This window comes from Nerophis lumbriciformis, linkage group LG02 (assembly GCF_033978685.3).
Source record: "Nerophis lumbriciformis linkage group LG02, RoL_Nlum_v2.1, whole genome shotgun sequence".
NCBI classification, from domain to species: domain Eukaryota; kingdom Metazoa; phylum Chordata; class Actinopteri; order Syngnathiformes; family Syngnathidae; genus Nerophis; species Nerophis lumbriciformis.
This window is the reverse complement of record NC_084549.2, coordinates 25,210,001-25,235,000: the sequence shown is the minus strand read 5'-3', so window position 1 is coordinate 25,235,000 and position 25,000 is coordinate 25,210,001. Positions and strand designations below refer to the sequence as shown.

At 40.9% G+C, this 25,000-nt stretch overlaps 1 protein-coding gene across 3 annotated transcripts in view; it reads left to right on the top strand.

Annotated features, from left to right (window-relative positions):
• The window catches only part of foxn2a (forkhead box N2a), a 38,540-nt gene extending 14,304 nt beyond the window's left edge, over positions 1-24,236 (top strand). For 2 of the 3 annotated variants that reach the window (XM_061959306.1, XM_061959316.1), the window contains exons 2-6: positions 11,720-12,297; positions 16,958-17,082; positions 17,251-17,300; positions 19,925-19,993; positions 21,488-24,236. In XM_061959306.1, the coding sequence (XP_061815290.1) occupies positions 11,734-12,297; positions 16,958-17,082; positions 17,251-17,300; positions 19,925-19,993; positions 21,488-21,915 (1,236 nt within the window). In that variant the 5' untranslated portion in view covers positions 11,720-11,733 and the 3' untranslated portion in view covers positions 21,916-24,236. The remainder of the gene's footprint in view (positions 1-11,719; positions 12,298-16,957; positions 17,083-17,250; positions 17,301-19,924; positions 19,994-21,487) is intronic. The other variant, XM_061959324.1, reaches the window with a different exon arrangement.
• Positions 24,237-25,000: the final 764 nt, after the last annotated feature.

Here is a 25,000-nt window from a genome sequence, read left to right as displayed (position 1 = left end):
TTTTTTTTGGTTATTTTAACTCCTCTCGGCTACAATATGATAACATTGCAATATTTCACCATATTCCCAAGCCCAAAGTTATTTTGCGAGTTCGGTTTATGATTTGAAAAGATCCTGCAAGACTTATGTGCTCCAGTGTAGACAAGTGTAGTGATTTGGCAATGCAATCTATGGCTCACATGAGTGCTTGCATGGACTATGCACGTTTAATTTAATTGCTCCACCTCCTTTCTCTCTTGGTCTCATTTCTAAATGGTGGACACAAGACGCTCTAGATTAGGACACGCCTCACTGATGTGACGGTTTCTTTGAGTGAGTGGTCGGGAAGAGGGAAACACAATAGGTCTTTGTCCCATCACCCCTGGCATAATTAACAAAATGTGTTTAATTGGTTACACTATGACTGTACTGACACAGGACTTGCCAGCTGTTGTGCAAGCGATGCGTACTTTCTAGCACAAATAACAACAAACAATAGAGTAGCACATGTAAATCAATCGTTGCATAAATGACAGCTTTACACTGGACTTAACCAGACTTTACCAGATTGTACAAGTATAGGATTTCAGTATGTGTTTAACAATGAATCTCCAGGGATATATTGATGTTTTCTTGCAAACATTGCTTAACAAATGGAAACTGTCCCTCGTCTCCCTGTAAGATGGATCAGTATTCATGAAGGAAACCATCAAATGAACAAATCTGTTTTAGCCTTTTACAGAAACTACAATTACAGAAGAAACATACTGCAAGTGTTCCATGTAAAAATAATTAACCCTTTTTTACAGCACGCTTCATTGTTCTGACATGAGTGCTGCAATATGAAGTATGTCTATTGCCTTTTTAGTGTAATTCTCTCTTGAATCATCAGTACTTTTTTTCTCATACAAACATTTTGATTCCAGTTGTCCTCGAATTGATATTGGAACATTTTGTATTATTTTTCCTCACGCTCAATGAAGTTTGCTCTGATTTAGGTTGAGTGACCTTTCTGCTGGTTCCTTCAACATAACATGTTCTGTAAACACAGGAAATGTGATTGTGCATGGCAAAACCCCTGTGTTAGAGGGGATCTGTTATGCAAAACCAACTTTTCTTATCTATTGGTACCTGTTTTTGTGTGTTTGGGATGTGTGTAAGTCCCGAAAATTTAAAATCAAACCATGGAGGCATGACGGAGATATTTATAAAACAATCTTGCCTTTTCTTCATACTTCCTCCTAAATGAGCTGTTTGGAATTTCCCCCATTTGTGACGCTTTTCCCATTGATGATGTCAGCAAATATATCCATATATGGTCAAGTTTTGCCCAAAGAACTTTGCACAAGTCCGTCATTGTAGTTCAACGTTGTAGTCAATAAGCCCCTTCTTTTTTTCTATCATCATGTTGCGGGGCCGACTGGCCCGTACATGCACATGCATTCTCCGCTGTTGTGATTTAAAATACAAAATAGCATATAGTTCTAATTTGTGACTGTCAGTAGACTTGATATGGAAGTGCTAAAAACTACAACATGACTGACGGGAAGAGAGACAGTTGTAGGTACATAAATAAGACCGCCCACAAAATAGCACACCCTGAAGAGACGGTCAGAAAGCGGCTTGAAGATCGTCTGTAAAACATAATATATGCACACTTTTGACCAAGGAACCACCATTACATGTTATCTAGACCACAAGGAAGTGTTTTAGATAAAGAAAAAAACTATTACAATATGACCCCTTTAAAACCTGAGCAGAACTGAGAGTGCACAATATTTTAAAGATTGACAAGAGACAAGTAAACGGTATGGCAATGATTGCTGTTTGGGTGGTATTTGGAAGTATATGAGGCCATCGTGGGGAGGATTTGTCGACGGGACAGGCACATGACCCTCTAGATAAGGTTTCAGAGTGTTTGCTGGGAGGCAGCGCTGTACTTTGGTAAGCTAACCTCTGATGAGAGTCCAAGTGAAGTTTGAAACTAATAAAGTCAGTGTCTGTGCCCAACAACTCAATCTTTCCCGTGTTACTTTTACTTTGTTACTTGCCTTTGTGTCATTAACAGGTTAACATTGTAAAACAAAAAAATGGCCTTCTCTTGTGAAAGTTCACTTTTTTTGGTACAGAACAGGCCCAACTCTCTGAAAATGGACTTCCTCAACAGGCAGGAGGTGTTTCCTTCCCTCCCAGTCGTCTGTTTGTAACTGTGAGGTGAATACTGAGAGCTTGGAAACATGACTGGAGCAAAAAAAACAAAACAACTGCTTCTCTGTGGGCGCAGAGAGCAGGTTGTATCCCTATGTCTTGTGTAAGATTTTTAATTCACAGTCACTGATTAGAATGCTTTAATCCATTTAGTAGTTTTGCGTAAGGTTATGTCATTTTCAAATAAGCGCCCTCACATCTGCTCACACATTTCTTTTTGTAATTCAAGTTTTTGTTTGATAGGTAGTAAAAACACTACAGAAGGTTTCAAATAACAGCCATTGGGGTTTTGCGACACACCTTTGTTTACCAAGAGGTGTAACTGGTTTGTGTCGACTGGTTTAGTTAGTGCCTGGGAAGACTCAAGAGGGTGCGGTTCAAATGTGCACAAACTTAATTCATAGATGACATTTCTTTAAAATCCTACATCATACCTAATGCATAACTATCAATATGATCAATAAAGCCTGCCTTTATGGCACTTAGTCATAGCAGCATGTCATCCATGTTTGCTGCGGCCTTTCCCACCCCTCTTTGTCAGACAGGTTTTGCGGAGAACAGCATTAGACTGCTAGTCTCAGCATTTTCCGCCTGTATTGATCTCCCCACATCAGCTCTCTCTTCGTGAGCGCAACCGCTTCCCTGGCCACACTCGCTGCCGTGGCAACTGATTCCTGAAAGTCAGATCGGCTGCCTAAAATCCATGTAGGTGCGTCTATCGTCCACCTTTTCCATTTCCCCGTACCTATATGACGCATTAACGGCTTGATCTCCCACTTAAAGCTATCTCTGAGTGTCTTTGTGTGTGTTTTTTGAATAGGCTAAGTGCTTAACAGGATAAAAGAGCAGTTTGAAAGGGGTGGGGGGAATTGCCTTGGCACCTGCTGTTAGTCCTTGCCTGTTTGCACATGAATATGATGCGGCTGGCGGCACGCGGGGCTATTTTAACTTGCAGATGAGCCATCAGGTCAGCACCATTCCAGCTTTGGTGTATTTTCTACGATGAGCTGAAGTCAACAGGCTGGTCCACCTTATTGACTCTACTTTTTTGCACAACAGTGTCCCATTAACAGTTGGATTTTTTACATCCCTGTGAAGCTTTTTTCAAAACAACAATGCTAAGTGCAGTCATCATGACAAATGCAAGGGTAATAGACCAGCTACAACGGTGGTAAAAGAGTAAAGCACTTCCCAGATTGACTGGATGCAGACCTTTTTCTCCCCTGATCCATGATTGTTGTCGCTTTTGTTCATATTTAAATGAACAGTCCTCTTCTTGGAGGAGCCAGTCAAATGGGATGATCATTGCTCAGGCACCCGAGCGGCCAGCTGAGAGTTCAGGACTGTGAAGATGGAAAGAGGCGAAGCCCTCTTGTGCTTCAAGGTTAATCAGTGGTCTGACATTTTACCCAGGCCATGACTTTTCCTCATCTCCTGGCAACAAAACCTGAACACTTGTAGAAAGCCAGTCTTTTACAGTTTTTTTTTTAATGAAATGTAGATTTCAGATAAACAAACACACCTATTAATCAAACGTCACCAGTCACTAATTTTGCTGTGCCACACCTGTGCTTATGTGACTGTTGCCATGTCTGTCAGTGGAATGTTTTTCCAAACATAATCAGAACAGGATTAGAAAGGAAAGAACAATCTTAATTAGGCTGTTTTGGTGTTGATTTTCAATACGCATTATCAACTTTGTAGCTCCTGTTCCTTCACATTTAGAGTCTACTCTGGGTTTTCCACTTGTAACCTGCGGCCCAATCCTTATTACTCTACAATTTATAAGTAATGACATGCACTTCAAACATTTAGTTTTTCCGAAGTGATGGACTCGTTTTAGATAGAAATGTTGTTTTCGGAGAGCAAATGTTATTTTACTTGAAATCAATCAATCAATCAATGTTTATTTATATAGCCCTAAATCACAAGTGTCTCAAAGGGCTGCACAAGCCACAACGACATCCTCGGTACAGAGCCCACATAAGGGCAAGGAAAAACTCACCCCAGTGGGACGTCGATGTGAATGACTATGAGAAACCTTGGAGAGGACCGCATATGTGGGCAGAGGTGGGTAGAGTAGCCAGAAATTGTACTCAAGTAAGAGTACTGTTACTTTAGAGATTTATTACCGTATTTTCCGCACTATAAGGCGCACCGGATTATTAGCCGCACCTTCTATGAATTACATATTTCATAATTTTGTCCACCAATAAGCCGCCCCGGACTATAAGCCGCGCCTACGCTGCGCTAAAGGGAATGTCAAAAAAACAGTCAGATAGGTCAGTCAAACTTTAATAATATATTAAAAACCAGCGTTCTAACAACTCTGTTCACTCCCAAAATGTACGCAAATGTGCAATCACAAACATAGTAAAATTCAAAATAGTGCAGCGCAATAGCAACATAATGTTGCTCGAACGTTAATGTCACAACACACAAAATAAACATAGCGCTTACTTTCTGAAGTTATTCTTCATTCGTAAATCCTTCGTCTTCGGTGTCCGAAGTGAAAAGTTGGGCAAATTTACGATCCACTGGCAGATGTTGGCGTCGTCTGGCGCTGCCTCCTCGTCTTAGTGAAGGTGTGTTCGCCTTCTGTCTTCCATTGTTCCCACGCAGTTAGCAGTCTAGCTTCGAATGCCCTGTTGACACCAATATCTAGCGGCTGGAGGTCTTTTGTCAATCCACCCGGAATGACGGCGAGTATTGAATTAAGCGTGTCAGCGTGTCTCTCAATGTGCTGTTATGAGCTAGCAAATATAACAACTACACTACCCAGCATGCAACGATAGTTACGAGCATGCGCGGTAGCCCTGAGAAGTTCCCACGCAGTTAGCAGTCTAGCTTCGAATGCCCTGTTGACACCAATATCTAGCGGCTGGAGGTCTTTTGTCAATCCACCCGGAATGACGGCGAGTATTGAATTAAGCGTGTCAGCGTGTCTCTCAATGTGCTGTTATGAGCTAGCAAATATAACAACTACACTACCCAGCATGCAACGATAGTTACAAGCATGCGCGGTAGCCCTGAGAAGTTCCCACGCAGTTAGCAGTCTAGCTTCGAATGCCCTGTTGACACCAATATCTAGCGGCTGGAGGTCTTTTGTCAATCCACCCGGAATGACGGCGAGTATTGAATTAAGCGCGTCTCTCAATGTGCTGTTATGAGCTAGCAAATATAACAACTACACTACCCAGCATGCAACGATAGTTACGAGCATGCGCAGTAGCCCTGAGAAGCGATGTTGTATGCTGGGAGTTCGAATGTGGTTATGAGCACGCTGTGAGAAAACGTTGAGAACTCAGTTAACACGCCTCGTCTGCATTATTTATAATTAGACAGACAACACACTTAATAGGAGCCATTTGGGGTCTTTACATAAACACACAAATGGAAATGAAACGTCACATATCCCAGCATGCACCGCGCGCTTCTTCTACGGGGAAAAAAGATGGCGGCTGTTTACCGTAGTTGCGAGACCTAAACTTTATGAAAATGAATCATAATAAAGCGCACCGGGTTATAAGGCGCACTGTTAGCTTTTGAGAAAATTTGTGGTTTTTAGGTGCGCCTTATAGTGCGGAAAATACGGTACTCAAGTAAAAGTAAGGAGTAGTCACCCAAATATTTACTTGAGTAAAAGTAAAAAGTATGTTGTAAAAAAACTACTCAATACTGAGTAACTGATGAGTAACATACACACACATATCATATATATATATATATATATATATATATATATATATATATATATATATATATATATATACATATATACATATATATATATATATATATATATATACACACACACACACATATATATATATATATACATACATTGATATATACAGTATATATATATTTTATTTTATTTTGGCCGTTTTTGTTTACATGTTAATAGTGTTTTAATGAATATACATGCATGTTTAACACATATAGATTCCTTTCTTTCATGAAGACAAGAATATAAGTTGGTGTATTACCTGATTCTGATGACTTGCATTGATTGGAATCAGACAGTAGTGATGACAAACGTCCACGTTTTCAAATGAAGGAGAAAAAAAGTTCCTCCTTTCTGTCCAATACCACATGAAAGTGGTTGGTTTTTGGCATCTTATATGTCCAGCTTCCATATTCGTTTTTATACACTTTACAAGAAATACATTGGCGGCAAACTCCGTAGCTTGCTAGCTTGTTTGCGCAGGCTTTCGGAGACTCTTATTTTGAAAGCGCAGGCGCGATGGAGCGGCACTTTTATTGTGAAGACAGGAACTGTGCAGTCAGTCTTTAGGCTTTTGACGGGGTGTACGGTTGAAATAAAACATTTTCTTTTTTCCTTCACACTTTTGATTGATTTATTGGAACTTGTATTAGTAGATTGCACAGTACAGTACACATTCCGTACAATTGACCACTAAATGGTAACACCCCAATAAGTTTTTCAACTTGTTTAAGTCAGGTCATGTGACCCCTGGCTCTGTTTGATTGGTCCAACGTCACCAGTGACTGCATCTGATTGGTGGAACGGAGTGAACGTCACCAGTGACTGTATTTGTTGAAACGCAGGCACTATGAAGGTCTGTCTCACAGACCAAAACAAACAAAGCGTGCATTAACAGATAGATAAAAATTAGTAGCGAGTAGCGAGCTGAATGTAGATAAAAGTAGCGGAGTAAAAGTAGCGGAGTAAAAGTAGCGTTTTTTCTCTATAAATATACTCAAGTAAAAGTAAAAGTATGTTGCATTAAAACTACTCTTAGAAGTACAATTTATCCCAAAAGTTACTCAAGTAGATGTAACGGAGTAAATGTAGCGCGTTACTACCCACCTCTGTATGTGGGTAACACCCACACCCCTCTAGGGGAGACTGAATGCAATGGATGTAGAGTGGGTCTGACATAATATTGTGAGAGTCCAGTCCATAGTGGATCCAACATAATAGTAAGAGTCCAGTCCATAGTGGGCCCAGCAGAAAACCATCCCGAGCGGAGACGGGTCAGCAGCGCAGAGATGTTCCCAACCGATGCACAGGCGAGCGGTCCACCCCGGGTCCCGACTCTGGACAGCCAGCACTTCATCCATGGCCACCGGACCGGTGTGTCTCCCCCTCCACAAGGGATAGGGGGGAGCAGAGGAGAAAGGAAAAGAAACGGCAGATCAACTGGTCTAAAAATTGTATATAGATGCAAGCTAACAATATGAGATAAGATCCTACACAAGCACAATAATTTGCAACTTGATGTGATTAGATTTCACATTTAAAATCATGTAAATATGTTAAAGTAGGATTTTTCATGTTAAATTACATATGTTTGGCATTACATCTTCTAATGTAGCATACTATTTATGTAACTGAAATACTTTTAAACCCCACACGATTAATACCATGGGCAAATATTGATGTTTATTTTTGTCTTTATTTTATTTTAAACTCAGAAATCGATTAAAAAAAAAAAAAAAAAAAATTTGAATAGATCATAATGGACTACCTTGCCCATGTTCATTATGTCCATTTTTAAAATTAGTATTACCCCTCTATTACCTGGCAACTGAAATTAAGAAATGCAGCTATACATTTAGAGCATTGTCTGCATTGAATTTAAAAGAATTAAGTATCAATTATCCATCAATTTAATTAAAGTTTTAATGCAATATCCCCTCCGCCCCCTTTGCCCCTGTGACCCCAAGAGGGACAAGTGGTAGAACATAGATGGATGGACGGACTCTCGAATCATATATCACTTTATTGTGTAATTTCTAGCTAAAATATACTAATTCAACAATGAAATAATTATTAGGTGGGGTACACCTAGAACTGGTCGCTAGCCAATCACATTTATACAGTACAAACAACCATCCTCACTCACACCTACGGACAATTAAGACTCTCCAATTAACCTAAAATGAACGTTATTGGAATGTGGTAGGAAGCTGTAGTACCCAGGAAAACATACACACCAATTGTGAGAACATGCAAACGCTAGAGATGCCCAAACGTACATTTGAAACCATTGTGTGACCAACATGCAAACCACTAGGCGGCCGAATATAATTGATATGCATTTTTATATATAAAAAATTATTATTACTGTTGTTTTTTATATTATTTTGTATTATTTATCATAATTAGTTGTTTATAAGTAATTGCAACTCATGTTTTTTTCTTCATAATAACCCATTTTGTTAATCAATTCCTAGATTCTGACCAGAATTAACTACCCACTATAAAAATAACCCAGGGACTGTCAAATAGCAATCTCATCGCAGTGAAAACATCACATCCACTACAAGTGCTTGGCTAAATAAACCATGACTTAACCTGAAGCAAATTGGGATTTGTCTGCTATATGTTCCACCACCCCCACTGAAAGTTGAGTGGTAATTTAGTAAATGCACTAATAGCTGTCTTTTTCCCATCCTGTTTTCACTGGTTGACTTTGACAAACTGATTTTTGTGTCAATGAGTATGCATGTATGTGCGTGTGCTGTGCGTACACTCCCGCTCCCATCCCTGGGCAAACGCTCTTTAGTCTGACCCAATTCCTATCTTATCACAGAAATAAAAAGATACGCCTATCTGCCAGATTATATGTCCTTTTTACATGTGCACATTTAATGCTTTGCTCAGAGGCATTTGATTTCCTCACTTAGGTGCTGCAGCATACATTTCCATGGTGGCGGAACCAGCTAGCATGGATAACGTATTTCCCTACTCTCATTTGTGAGATTTCTGCTCTTAATTGAAGGGACAGCATGGTTGTCATGGTGACACCCAAGACTTAAAGCTTGTTGTGAGCTGAGCCAAAGAGTAATCTCTTTGTACACTTGGCCTCAACTGCATACAAGGCGTTTACTTGTTGTATTTGTTTGGGGGAAATGCATTCAACTTAAGATGTTAATAATAATGTAGGGCACAACAAGGAATAGTCTGAGGCAGGTAAAATACCCCATTGTCAGGCTAAACCTTACCTGTTCAAATGTGCTATTGATAAAGCCCTGAACTAAACACATTTTTTGCTGCCGCTGATGAAAGGCAATGAGCCGTGTCACTTCCTTCTCAGACCTTTTTACTGTTACACAGCACTGATGGAGCACTTTTGGAAACAAATGTGTCCATGGTTTAGTAAAAATGTATTGTGGGCAGTTAAACTTTTTTACTTTCTCATGTGATTCACAAAGTTCTAAAACAGGAGGTTTAACATAACATGTCCACATAATGCAGCTGGGGCCTTCCCTGATCATAGAAAAACAGATTTTCTGGGGCATATTTTGTGATGTTTTTTTCTCATCCCAGACTGCTTACGTTTATCGTAAAATCTGAAGTTAGCTTAGCAGATATAAAAAATGTGGTTGTCTTTATTTTGCTCAGCAGCTACATCTTCCCTTTTTTATACATTTGAAACACTTTTTTTGTGGTCTGTGTCAGTGTTTTTCAATCACACTAGTGTGCCGTGAGATACAGTCTGGTGTGCCGTGGGAGATTATCTAATTTCACCTATTTGGGGTAAAAAACATTTTTTGCAAACCAGTAATTCTAGTCTGCAAATGATGTGTTGTTGTTGAGTGTTGGTGCTGTTTAGAGCTCGGCAGAGTAACCGTGTGATACTCTTCCATAGCAGTAGGTGGCAGTGTGCAGGTAAAAAGGTATTTAATACTTAAACACAAAATGAACAAAAGGTAAGTGTCCCTAAGAAAATGCATTGAAGCTTAGGGAAGGCTATGCAGAACAAAACTAAAACTGAACTGGCTACAAAGTAAACAAAAACAGAATGCTGGACGACAGCAAATACTTACTGTGGAGCAAAGATGGCGTCCACAATGTACATCCGAACATGACATGACAATCGACAATGTCCCCACGAAGAAGGATAAAAACAAAGTAGATGCGGGAAATATCGCTCAAAGGAAGACATGAAGCTATAATACCAAAAAAAGAGAAAAAGCCACCAAAATAGGAGCGCAAGACAAGAACTAAAACACTACACACAGGAAAACAGCAAAAAAGTCAAGATAAGTCAGGGTGTGATGTGACAGGTGGTGACAGTACACCTACTTTGAGACAAGAGCTATAGTCATGCATTGTTGGTTATGGTTTAAAGTCATATCCAACAATTGCGACGACGACTTTTTACTGTCAACTGAGTTTTGTTTTTTAATGATTTCTGCTGGTGTGCCTCTGCATTTTTTCAACGCAAAAAATGTGCCTTGGCTCAAAAAAGGTTGAAAAACACTGGTCTATGTAACATTAAGATTACGTTTTATAGACCACCTTCAAGCTGCTTTCTGACCACCTCTTCATGATGTGCCATTTTGTGGGTGGTCTTATTTACGTGTCTCCAATTTGACAACGTCTGTCTCCTCTTTAGCAATCTTGTAGTTTTTAGCGCTGCCATATTGAGTCCACTAACAGATACACATTAGAATTATACGCTACTTTATATTAGAAATGGCAACAGCAAAGGATGCATGTGCATGCATGAGCCAGTCAGCCCCACAACAAGATGATAGAGAAAAAGAAGGAGCTTATTGATTACGGCGTCAGACTACCGGTACAATGGCGGACTGGCTCAAAGCTCTTTGGGTAAATCACCATATATTGAGATATATCCCCTGACGTCACCAATGAAAAAACGTCACAAATTGGGCAAATTCCAAACGGCTCGTTTAGAGGAAGTATGAAGGAAGGCAAGATTGATTTATAAGTATCTCTGCCAAACCTGCACAGTTTAATTTCAAAGTTTTGGGGCCTTATGCGGATCCCAAATACACAAAAAACAATAGGTAAGAAAAGTCAGTTTCGCATACTAGGTCCCCTTTAAGCCAAACAACACCGCTCTCAAACATTACAGTTGTATTTTTTAGTCCTTTTTTATAATATTTTTAACATACATACTCACTGTATTATATTGAACCGTACTGTGCACGACAGGGCTGGCTCCCATTGTTTCATTTAGTGTTCTTGGCTGAAACCTGATTATATAAGCCTATGAAATGTCCTATAGTTGTTAGAGAACAGATGACTCTAAGGCCCGTGCATGTCTTAATCTTGCAAGTGACAAATTGAGACTTAATTTCAGCATAATGAGGATCAGCCTGTAAGAGCCTTCCGTTGTAAGATGGAGACCGTCATCAGACCTGTATGGTTTCATGCTCATTTACACATAACGAGCAGGTCTAGCCTGAAATTAGGTGGGCGTCAATGAGTGGAGCCTTAAGTCCGCTCAGTTATTAGAGAGGATCTCCTTGAAAGTCCTTGGCGAAAGTCAAGATGTGGCTAGTTAAGGGGCTGGAGGAGACGGGGTGTGGAGAGGCCTGGGAAGTACAGCTGAGATGCACAAGCAAGACCACAGTAGTTTAGAGCTTAATGAGAAGTCAAAAAAACAATAAGACCACCTCTATGTGGGCACACTGGACAATATTAAAAAATTGTACATCAATGTACTGTGTCCAAATGTCATTTTTAAAACAGTCCTGTCACACACTACTGATAAAATGTTTAACATTGGTCTTGTTTTTTTTTCTTCAGATCTCTTTGATTTAATGGGTCCAATCATTGGGATGTCACCAGACAAGAAAACGGAAATTCCGGATATGCAAGAGGAGCGGACATGGCTCCGAGGTGTTTGCAGTGTGGGAACGCTGCCAGAAGCGGAGTGCGCTGCCAGTCCACTTGCGACCAATGTTGATCGGACTGGAGGTGCCGAAGATGAAGAACTCACAAACCTCAACTGGCTCCACGAGAACCTACTTCAGAACTTCACTTTGGGTGGTCCTGAAGCTCAGCCCAGTGGCAGCCCCCTCTTTGACATCGAGGGAGACAATGGCTCCAACCAGGGACCCTCGTCTTCGTCCACAGCCTCAACTCACAGTAGGGGCAGGGAGCGGGACTCCTTGAAGTCGAAGCCGCCTTTCTCGTTTTCGCTCCTCATCTACATGGCCATCGAACAGTCCCCTAGCAAATCTTTACCAGTCAAAGAAATCTACGGCTGGATTCTTGAGCACTTCCCTTACTTCTCCAATGCTCCCACTGGATGGAAGAACTCTGTGCGTCACAATCTCTCCCTGAATAAATGCTTCCGCAAAGTCGACAGGAGTTTAGGAAAGGTATGTCATTAAACTGCTTCCTGTCTTCTTCACATCATAAGTGTACTATACCTTTGTTAAATTATGCTGTATTAAAATTTTCACGAGCAAATTTGTTGCAAATCCCTAAACAGTGTAACTCCCTTGACAGTGTCAAGGACTGCCACACAATGGTGTGGTCTTCTACAGTGATAAGACTTGGATTCAGTCCAGTTCACAGAGGAAATGCAAACAAAGCACATTTGCATATAATTTCTATGTGCAAAGTCGTGGAACTGCACACCAGGTTCAAGTAATATAATACATTTATTCTCATTTAAACATATATGTCTGTTATAAAGCATGCAGTTAAAAGTCCTAGAGAACATAGGCTTTAGTCTAAATTTGATTCTAAGTACACTATTATTTGCAGAGATTCTGTGCTGTGTTTGGTTTGCGCATTTTCTTAATGAGCCTCATAGATCATAGGTTGATGACTGCTCTGAAAAAAAACTAATCATAGCGCAAGTATGTCAAAAAGTTTTTTGTCTTAAATCATTGTTTCTTAACCATAAGAAAGGCCGCCAAGAAGGGCCGCCAAAAAATATCTGTTTCTCAGCTGTGGTCAGTGTGGGCTGCAGCGGTACATTGGTATATTTGATACACTTTTACACGTGGCAATATTGACAATCTCAAACAGAAGAAGTCTGAGCCAAAGTCAGACAAGTTTATTAATCGCAAATGTTATGCCTAAAGTGGCAAAGCTGTATTTCCATTTGCACTTTAATTGTATTGACTGGTTACTTAGAAAACATAGTCATTAATAATTTAGTGTATTTATTTTAGCACAACATAATTGTATGTCAATTTATTTTTCGTCAGTTATTTATGAGTGCATTCTTATGCAAAATATTCAGTTAGTACTTATTTTTCTAATCAGCCTGACCTAAGCCTAAGTTTTATGTGTTAAATAAATAACAGTCTTTATGATTAATGCATTGTTTCATATCATATGACAACATTGTACACTGTAAGTAGGTTAGATATAATTATTGAGTATGATTAAAATCAAGAGGAGTAAGATTACTAATGTGATTATAGTGTTAATCTTTGAGTGGGCCCCAGGCCCCTTTTGTAGTGGAAAAGTTGGGCCCGGAGGTCAAAAAGGTTAAGAACCCCTGTCTTAAATCATATGGCGAAGTGGAAAATAGGCCTAACACTGACCCTTGAGGTACACCACAGGGCATGAGTGTGCGAGTATAGCTATGGTTTCTAATGGAAATGAAATTCATGTCATGTAATTGTGATTTTAATTATTGTACTACTGTTATTGTACAATTTCAGTACCTGTAATAGTAGTCATCCGTCGGCCCCGGAGGATCATGGGGTTATAGCCTTGATAGTCAGTTGTGTTTGTGTTGTGTCAACGCTAGGAAGCGGCGCTTGAGTTTCCTCTCCAGGGCAAAAGTTGTGGGGTATTTTGTTTGTTGCCCATGCAGCGGATTCCCCCTCTCCATGTCACCAATGTACTCTACGGGAACTAGATCTGACCAATCTAACTCTATGAACACAAACTGATGAAGCCTACTCGGATGAGCGGCGAAATGTCTTCTAAGACAAACCAAACAGTCCAGTTGAGATCGATTGAATACCCTGCGAGGACAATGACCTGGATGTAGAGAACATTCATACACATACTCCAAGGGAAGGGCAGGAGCCAATACAACTTGGCATCAGTGTTGTCGCAGGATTTGCCGGAGTGTAGATGAGTACAACTGCGAACTGTCTTTAGGGACTCCTTCTTTTGATTTATACTCAGGTTTTCTACCATGAATGGGTATGCCGCAAGGCAGCGAAGTTTTGGAATCAGGTGAGCTGCCATCTAAGGCTGTCAAATTCCACCTACCCGACTGGCTACCAAGCCAGTACGGGCTGGAATGGTGAGTTCCAGGGCGTATCCGCACGCCAGTGGGACTGCACAATGCACCTCTGGGGCTCCAGCTGCTCCAGGATCCCCCATATCTTAGCCTGGATCCGTAGGAATCCAGTTACCATGGTGTGCACTGAGGAGGCAATATGAGGGTCTTGGTATAGGGGAAGCTTTAACGAGCAGGAAGGACTTACACATTTTGCCCCACTTTTCGTCCTGAGACTAGCCCGCTACCGTAGTTGAACGCTAGAAAGTAAAAGCTTTCACAATTTCACGACAGTTACAGTAATGAGTCGCACCTAACACCCTATGTTTTTACACAACACACCGTACCGGTAATACGAACTGAATGATCTTAGCCTGCTTGAATTATTGACTGGTTTGGAGTTGATTGTTATAAAACTGCTGTGGTCATACTGTGTGCTGTGATTGGTTTAAAAATTGTCTGATTGAAACTAACTTTAAAACTGCAATCATGCAATAAAACCATACCTTTTTAGCTAAGCATTTGTTGTTTTCAAGGATGCAGATGACGGTTTAATTTATAGAAGTGCTGCTCAGTTTCTGATGGCGCCATTTAATCAGGAAGTTTCCCTGACTATAATTGAAAATTCATGATGCAAACATTGTATTTACTGTTACTGTTATTTGTGATTGTGTAAAAAAGATGCATAAACACATAGAAAAGAAATGCTTAAATGTCACATAGTTTGACTTTGTTTATAAAATGGTTTTCAGCATATCAAATGAGGAACACAATGGTGGCCATATTGAGCTTCAGTATGAGTTTGGAGTAGTGACTGGTAGAGCCCGTAGTGCCAGGACTGCGCCTGGCTACATCCTGATATTATTCAACCACGGGAGGGGATGATGGGCGTTAGCACTCTGCGAGTAGCAATACGGACTAGCGCAAGTCACTCAGCATGCAGGTACACAGCGTGAGCACTTCGTCTGCTGAGAGACCAGCGCCAGTTTCACATGACACTGGCTGGTGGTTTCCGTTGCCATGGAGACATTTCCTTCTTCCTGCATCAGGGACGGGGCTGGTAATGTGAGTCAAGGTTATTCTCCACCCTCCCTCCCTCAGACTGGGCAAGAATACACCGCCATCAGATAATGTGACGGTTAACACACTCCCGCACACATCACCAACAGACAGATTCATCGCTCACACAAGAGCAGTTAACTCCTTTTGCCAAGCATGTGGAGGAATTCGGATACATTTGCTGTCTTCTGAAAGTGGAAATGCCGTTAAAGGAGGCACTTTGTGTTTGCAATGTGAATTTCACAGGCTTGTATTGCTTTAGAGGGATTCCGTCAGCTTGTAACATCTTGCCTTCTTCAAGGAAGAGTTTGTCTTGGATGATAGAAGACATCAGATTCATAAATGTGATCTCATTATAATGTTTTATATATTTAAATAAATAACATGACTCTGGGCCACTAGGTTGCATTGTAATGCTGGTTGTGAGGAAGTAGGGAATATCCTACTTAAAGCTAATCAAACCTCAATGGGTTAAAGACAAAATCATGGCTAATGACCACAATAATCATGTTGTTTAGGACCTGAGGTGCACAGCATGAGTATTCTTCACTTTTTCTGCATTATACATTTATAAAACTAACTATACATTCATATAACCAGCATTCACTGTAGTCTGGAAGACATCATCTCTCAGTGCAACAACTGACGTTATTCCAATGCAACAATTTTCCTAAATATGAAATGTCTCATGTTAGACTCCTGTTTAAGTTTTTGTAAATAAGAAGTAATTTTCAAGGACTTAAAACTATTTAAAAAGAGATTTTTGTAAGCCCAACTAAAAACACATTGTTGTCTGTCTGGGTCTTTTTGTGTCTTTAGTTTGTCAATGCCTATCTCTAACATGGTGACAGGTGGGTTGGTCAAAGACAAGCTATTGTGCACCGTATCCACTTTTTCCAGTAGTGCCCGAGCCAATTGTTGGGCTGCAAGCGCTTCTTAGAGGGCGGCAAAAAAAAATCTGTTTCTCAGCTATGGTCCGTATGGCCTGCAACAGTACTCCATTGTAATACACTTTTCCACCACTTGATGACAATCTTAAACATACAAAAGAAGTCTTCAGCTAAAGTCATAGAGAAAATTCTTAAGGGCAAAAATTTTGACTAAAGAGTTTAAGCTGTAATTTCATTTGCACTTACATTTTATTGACAGTTTTTTTTAAGACACATAAATTATTCTTGTTATTATGCATGATCAAATTAGTTAGAATTTATATATTTTAACACTGCATAATTTTATGTAAATGTATTTTTTATTAGTTTATGTGAGTCTCTTCTTTTGCAGTTTCGTAGTATTTATTTTGGTAATCAGCCTGACATAAGCCTTGATAAAAACCTTTGTAATGAACACATGGTTTCATATCATTTGGCAAGGTTGTCAATTGTAAGTCTGTTAGATATATTTATTGAATATAATTAAAATCAAGAGTAAGTTGACTAATTTTGTGTTTATATTTGAGTGGGCTCCAGACATCTCTCTAGTGGGGAAAAGTAGTGTGTTGAGGTCAAAAAGGTTAAGAACCCCTGCAGTAGAGGACATAGATGTTAAAAACACTAGCATAGCTATGTGAGCTTCAGTGTAGCATTAACATTTTTCTGTTCATGACATCATAAAACCCCTAACTTAAAAATTGCTAAACAAGTAAGAGCGGGGATAGATTTTGTGGTAACATTTCTCCCCATTTGAATCATTACAGTCTGATGTCTGACTCTTCTCTCTCTTTCCCACAGGCTAACGGAAAAGGTTCTCTCTGGTGCGTCGACCCGGCATATCGCCCCAACCTGATCCAAGCCCTTAAGAAGCAGCACTTTCCTGCCGCACATGCCTTTTGTACACCACCCGCCTCCCCGCCCAGGTGACCCTTCTTCAATGCACCTCAGTAAAAAAAAATCATGACAGGATGTGACTATGCGGGAATTTGTTCTCAAATCAGAACATCGCTCTCAGTAAAAAAAAGAAAATAACATTTTCATTCTTTACAAGCTCAAAAGTATGATACTCATGTCTTTTTTCTCTCTTGCAGTGCCTCCTCACCTCCTCGTCATCTTTTTTTACAAGGTTGCTCATTTAAAGGTGAGGCAGAGCTCTGGCCCCTTGTATTATAGATACATGCGATGTGACATTGTGCTTCAGTTTTTTAGCATATGTTTGTGATTGTACAGCAGTTGTGTTGCTTTTGTGCATTTCAGTCACAGAACATCCTGCATTTGTCATGTTTTCTAAGTTTGATTTATTACTTTCAAGTCATCGATGCCTCATGTGGACCATTCGATTTCTCAGCTATGTCTCCCCTCCTCTCCCTGCCTCTTAGATTTGTAACCTTGACAACAGGCAGAGGTTCCGCTGGTGCTGAGTGTGGAGCACTCAGTCTGGCTGTAATCATTAATAATTTAGAGCCATGAGGCTTTTAGACACTTTGTCAGGTTTGAAAAGATTGGATGCATTTTCCATATCAATGGCAGGAATTAATCTTCTAGTTTGTTTTGATGAATCTCCGTTGTGTCCATTCCATTGCATAGGCATTCTTTGAGTCACTATGGCTTTGTTTCCACCAAGTGGTGCAATTCTGGTCTGCTGGTCTTAGTGCTGTAATCCCTAATTTGGTTCACTTTTTTACTATGGGGCGCGCAGGCAGGATGGCGATAGCTTCATTGGCTCCGTATAGTATGGCACAGCGTATACTGCCGAAGAATTACAACAAGCTGTTTTTTGTGTCTGTAGCTTTAATGCTAATGAGCTGTCCATGCCTGTCACCAACAGAGTGTGTGACTCCAAAACACTTTTTTGTTTTTTGTTGGTAATCAGTTCCAAAAGATCTGACAAAGATAGAACCGTGCGAAAATCAAAGTAATTTGTTCCATTACAATATTATACACATCCGATTGATTCCAGACACACAAAAATAATGACACGAAACACATTTAATAGGGAATAATTATAGTTTGACATTTCTAAATACATAAAAATAACACATTACTTTTACTTTTATTGAATACTCTGTTGGGGAAAAGGACGTTAAGCAAAGAGGGTACAGCCACACGAACGCCACTGTCGTACTTTGCTATGAGTTTTTCTTAAATTCAATAGTGTTTTTTACCTTCTTTCTTACCACGGAGGATTATTTTGCAGCGGTGCTCAATAAAATAACATAAGCACAGAGACTGAGTCCGTAGCGCGTTGAAATCGGGCAAATGGAATAGTTTATCTACAAAGTTTGGCTGTATTATAACCAAGATGGTATACAAGGAAAATATTTGATGCACCATATTAGGGATGGGCAGTAAATGGTAATAATGATAACGGTGATAAAACTCCAGACAATAGAATTACTATTTTGAATTTTAATAAAAAAACTTGCCCTAGTGTGTGAATGTTTTTTTTGATTGATTGACTGGAACTTTTATTAGTAGATTGCACAGTTCAGTACATATTCCATACAATTGACCACTAAATGGTAACACCCGAATAAGTTTTTCAACTTGTTTAAGTCGGGGTCCACGTAATCAATTCATGGTACACTCATGTGAGTGTGAATGTTGTCTGTCTATCTTTGTTGGCCCTGTGATGAGGTGGCGACTTGTCCAGGGTGTACATCGCCTTCCGCCCGAATGCAGCTGAGATAGGCTCCAGCACCCCCCACAACCCCAAAAGGGACAAGCGGTAGAAAATGGATGGATGGATGGAGGGTGATTGATAACTGCTCTTTGATTAACTCACAGACTGACTCGCGCCAGCTCGCTAGCTTAAATGCTAACATGAAAACAAGAGATATCATTGTATTTCCCCATTAAGAAACAACATACCCCAATCTAAACTTATATAAACATATTGCTGTCTGAGCAGCTAAGCTATTCAGTTGTGCACATTGAACCTATAAGCTATGCTCTCTTAAAACAAAGTGATCGTTCTATGCTCAGAGGAATACGAGACTCAGGTGTTTTTAAGATTGCTGAACGGAGTAGGACGCCACAACGCAATACTGATAAATACTAAAAAAAAACGTGTAATAGATTTTCTTTTTTATGTAATTTTCATTTAAATAAATCTTAATATTCTCCAATACAAAACAATATTTAAAAAAATAAAATAAAGCTTAGCCATTAAAATAGATACATACTAAGACTAAAACACTATCAGTTAAGTGTCATTAAGACAGATAAATACTAAGACTAAAACACTATCAGTGAAGCACATGTTGTGTGTACACTACTAAACCTCACTCTCAGCCAGCCCAAGCGTTTAGCTCGATGGTCAGCACGCTCGCCTCTCATGCGGACGACCAGGGTCCGCATCCCCGTGCGGAATGGAATAAAGGCAGGTGGCCGAACCACCTGGGTTACGTGTATACCCAGGGCAGGCTCATTTAGCCACGGGCGGATGACGGGTAGTCTTTCCTTTATGACCTCATGGAAACTGTAAAAGCGATCGTTTTAATAAATAAAGCAAAAAAGTGAGGGAGATGGTTGATTTTGCTTATCTCCGGTGGTCATTAAAAGGCTCTTAAAACCCAATTCATCATTAAAAAGTATATTTTGCTTAAGAGGCAACCTTTAAGATCCAGCACAACTTCATACAATACATTTGCAAAAGAAAACAAACCAAAAAAACATACCATACCAAACTGTACTGCTTGGTCTTGTTGGATCCACCTCTCCCACCTTAGGACTGACCACCATGCATGTTCTCTCCTCTTCCAGAATCTGATATTGATGCTGCCACTGCCATGATGCTCTTAAACTCTGCCCCAGGGCACCACGTTGACCCATGTAAGAGAATCCAGCAGCAGCCATACTATCACTCTCCTGACATACCGACCACCCCATTGCTTAAATGTTTTCATTTTATTTGCTGACATCTTGACACACCTCATCTGTGTTCATGTTGTAATTTGATGTGCTTGGTTCCTATTCAGAGGGAATTTCAGAACCTTTTGCGTGGCTAATAGTACATACAGTATGACCGCAACTTACGAGCTTAATTGGTTTTGTGACGTAGGTTTCAACTCAAAACACTTGAATCAGCGTCTCCCAATGAAATGAACTGAAATTGGTGCTTGCCCCCCTCCCAAAACAGCACAATTTTAACATGTAACATCCTTTTTAAAAGAAAATCAAACTTTATGACAAAAAATATTGTATAAAAACAAGACAATCGAATGTACTACTAACAACTACAGTAGCATTCTGAAGTAATGTAATAATAATATACAACATTTAACTTGGAGAGTGGAGTTCAACGCTATCTCCTTCCATCTGGTTCTCTGTCAAACAGACCATCAGCAGCATTTCCATATTTTCATGGATAAATGTCCGCTGTTAAATTGTTTCTAAAACATTATTGGCTGCCATTAGACTCATTCTGCTTCAGTATAGTGCAGACTATCAGTGATACACTTAATTTGCTTTGCCACACTCTGTCATGTTTCTGATAATTTCTTTCTTTAATTCAATGACTATCATCCACTTCTTTTCAGCACTGTCCTTTACACTCACCTTCTTCCTTCCCATGGTTGGTAAACAAAGTTATGTCCATCTCTAGCTATAAGCTAATGCTAGCGTGTAAAACCAAATGTTTTGGTTTGCTTTTACGAGGTTCACTGTGACATTTGCCACACCTATGGTGGAGATGCTTCTAACTCAGATTTCCGCCTGCAACTTAAGGCTTAACAATGAACTGAGGGACAGCGCTTGTATCAAAACGCTCTTAAATTGGGACACTCTTAAGTTGAGGTAACACCTTATACTCAGAAACTATGTATATCAATATCAATATAACTAATAGTATTATCAATGGAGTTATTACTAGAACTAAGCACGGACATACAAATCATTTAATTGATGGTTACAAATGTGATCAATTAATTGTGTCCAAAAGCAATTGAGTCCAAATGGAGTGCACTACTTGAAAGCAACCAGCAGATGTGCTGTTCATTTTGGAAAGAACAACAACATGACTTCCACTTTGGCAGCCTCACCACAGACATTGAAGCAGGAGTTCAGAACAGCCAAAATAATAAAACAAATATATTAATTGAATCTCTTTATTGTCATTGTCATCATGGTAACAATAAAATGAAGTGCAATCCATCAGTACAATACAAATAAAATAACTAAATTGTATAATAGTCAAGAAACACTCTCTCACACACACACACACACACACACCAACATATTTCTTCATAGATCCCTAATGTACTGTGTAAGCGTTCTCTTGTATTGGACTCTGTACTCATTATGCTTTGCTCTCTCTGCTCTCGGCAGGCAATTCTGACGGCCCGCTGGACCTCTCCAGACCTGACTCAGTCCTGGTGAGCAGCGATCCGAAGCAGGACCACAACTACAGCAGCGTCGCCCTGCAGCGCTGCTCCTCCCGTTCCTCCTCTTCCTCCTCCCTGTCCTCCTTGGACGAAGGCGGCTGCGACCGCCGGCAGTCCCACCGCGCCGGCAGCGAGGGCTTCCACAGCGACGAGGACTCCGATCTCTGGGACGAGAGGGGCGCCAACCTAACGCAGCGTCGTCCACCCGCCATCAAGTGGCCTGTCAGCAAAAGGGCGCGACGCGAGGTCAAGCCGGAGCTGGATGAGGAGCTTAAGGAGGCCGCAGGCTCATTGCTGCACCTCGCCGGTATACGCAACTGCACGGAGGGCTCCAAACGAAACGTCAAGAGCACAAAACTTCACAGGAAATAAGGATCCCCAGTTGTCAGACTCCGGACCCTGCGAACCCTCACCTCTGACCCCCCCGCCACTTTCCAGTCGTGTGTCTCGGTGTGCCTCCTTATCTTATCGTACATCGGCCATTTTGAGCCTCCCCTTTTCTTTTGGTGTTTGTTCGGGATATCTCTGTCCAGCAAAACAAATGGCAATAGTATTGTTCACACAGGAGAACAAAGCCATAAAGAGACCTTCGTAACTCGGGGGCGGTCACAGCATACGGCGGCGGACGTCTGGGTCACGGAGAAGGGGAACCAAAATCGGAATAGACGATGGCAACTCAAGATGTTCTTTTTCCTCATGACAAGTGGGAAAAGCCGCAGGTTTTTTTTTTTTTTTTCTAACTCAATGCGTTTGCATGCTTCCTCCTCAAACCTGTATCCTCTTCCAAGTGAATCTGTATGGAGCGAACAAGCGCATGTTTGGAACAGACACAATCTAACCTCCCGGTGTTACAAGTTCTCCCTCTTTTTGTGCTAAAGAAAAGAAAAAAAGACGGCGCGGTTATAACACAACTTGTGCTCTACACCTCCTCTTGTGAGAGAAATGCAATAATGAATCCACATCCTTAACTTTTTCACATCATTTATTATGGGTCCCTTTTACCACCAGAGACGCTCGTTCAACTACAGTGACGCGAATGAAAGTGTTATTGTCTTGTTATGCCATGGACATCCATTTCAGGATTAGCAAGATGTGGGAAAGCAGAAGTATTAATCTGCCACTGCCAAATTTAACTTGCAGACTTTGCTTCGCCGCTTTGCTCTGTTTTTGAGAATCGTCCTGTCAATCACTTTCATCCACCAAGTGTGTTTTGTTTGCATCATAGGATGTCCTCCGTGGCTTTTATTTGTTCCGGTGTTCTTTTGAAGTGTGTTTACGCCACATCCTGCGGACAAAAAAAAGCCCTGCTGCTCTACTCGTCGTGCATGTTAGATAACCACTGGCTCTCGCTGCATTGTGTCTGGTTCAGGAGAGATCGCAGTAGAGCTGCTCCAAAACATAACTGGAATCCATATGATGACGAGTGCTGCTCTCGTGAAAGGCCCCCGCTTCCGGTGGGCCGCTTGCTCTTCCTCCTTAGAACAAAATAAGGAAGCCCGAAACTCTCCTCTCAAGCTGTGAAATGTGGTGCGGGAAGTTGCAAGCCACATTTCTCATTGGGGCTTTAAAACGACAAACAAAACGTGCCACAGGCTGCATTGCATGGTCCGTGCCAAACATTTTAATCGTGCCACTCATGTAAAACTGCAACTTAGTATGCCAGTTGCCACAAAAAAAACCCCAATTGAGATAGTTTTGACTTCCTTGTTTTGTTTTGGGTGTGTTTTTTCTTTCTTTCTTGTAATCCCCTTAAACAGGAAATGCTCGCGGACTCTGGACAGTGTAGCGACGAAACCAATCTTTTTGGTGTATTTTACTTCTGAGTTGCTCCCGGCGGATTAAGCTACAGTAATTCTGGCATACACTGGTCTTATTTAGCTGTGAAAGAAGAACAAATCGATTGTTCCTGACCTTATTTATGACATTAATTTATGGATGGGAGAGACGAGGCGCATTTAATTTCCTTTTTCTTTCCTACATTAACTCCTCATGAGAAGTATTTTGTCCTGTTCTTTGTTTATTTCGCAGCAATACACCCTTTTACTGTGTTATATTAAGTATTTTTTGCCAATTGTCTGTAGAGCGGGTGTTTTATTTCTGCAATTTAACTCTGACTGCCAGATTTTCTTTGCTTTGTTGTTAAGCTGGATATAAAAGAAGCATTTTTTAATCATGCTGCCAAACTTGATTTCCCCACCGATTGAATCAATTTACATTAATATGTACATGTTCAGATATTTTGGACTGCCTCTCATAAGTCATGCTTCCAGGTATTGTGACTCCTGAGCAGAATGACCCATGCAGTCCCTCAGGCTGCTGCTCCAGTGTTGTTGCAGGCCTACAGTCCATAATACACACAGACTTTGTGTAGCACTTGTCCAAGAAAGGTTATGTTGCTCTCAGATGTAGGTCTCCCCACAAGACAACACCTCCCCGGTTGCTTATCGGCTTTTATCGAATGCTCATGTGGTTCTCCGAATTATGTTGCAGCTGTTGCATTGAAGAGAAAAAAAAGCAAAACAGAAAACTGCCAGCCCACTTTGGTTTGCTAACGAACCAACACACCGTTTTGGTTTTTGTACGCTAACCTCTGTTGATAAAATGTTTATAAGATTTATTTTCGCCAAAGATATGCAATTGCATTATATATGGTATTACAAAAATATTAATAAAAACCTGTTCTTGTTACCACAGTAAGCATCTTTTCTGTTGTCTGATCAACATCGCCTCCTGCTGCGAGGGCTATTTAGCTAATCATAGCCTATTCTTCACTTTTAACCACCCATTCATGCGGCGGCCTTCTCAGTTTTCACACGAGCATGTCACAGCTGGCAAATATTTCCCACCAAGTCCGGCTGTGCACGCCGCGCCACGTGTGACACTGCCTCCCTTCTTCCTGCTTCTCTTCCAACATGGCAGGCGGCCACACTTGCACCTTTTAAGATGGGGCGGGCGGGCCCGCGACGGATGCGCCATCCTTACCGCGCTCCTTGCTGTGAGTTAATTTGTCACATAGGGCCGAGGGACGAACGCGGCGTTGTGACCCTGAACAAGAGCGTGTGTGACCAGCCTCAGGCCCCATTGGCGCTGCACTATTGTTCAATAGAGTCCTGTGTGTGCAGACTGGAAGTAGAAGGGGCGGGGGCTTGTCCCTGCTGACTGCCTCAATTCAGCTGGAAATCAGAGCAGCATCACCCCCCCCCCCCCCCCCCCCCCCAGCTCCCACACGGCCCTAGCAACCACGCCACGCCGACAGTTGCCAGGCAACCAGACAATGCTGGAGCCACTGGCGGTGTGAGTTTTGCTCATATAAGAGGGGCAGAGGATGTCTTTTATTTCATATTTGTGTAAATACCTATGAATGCAACATAAATTGTTAGTAATACGTAGACATTACTCAATTATGGATTTCACTTGTCCACCAAATGAGGTCATGTGTTGTAACGATAATGCCAGT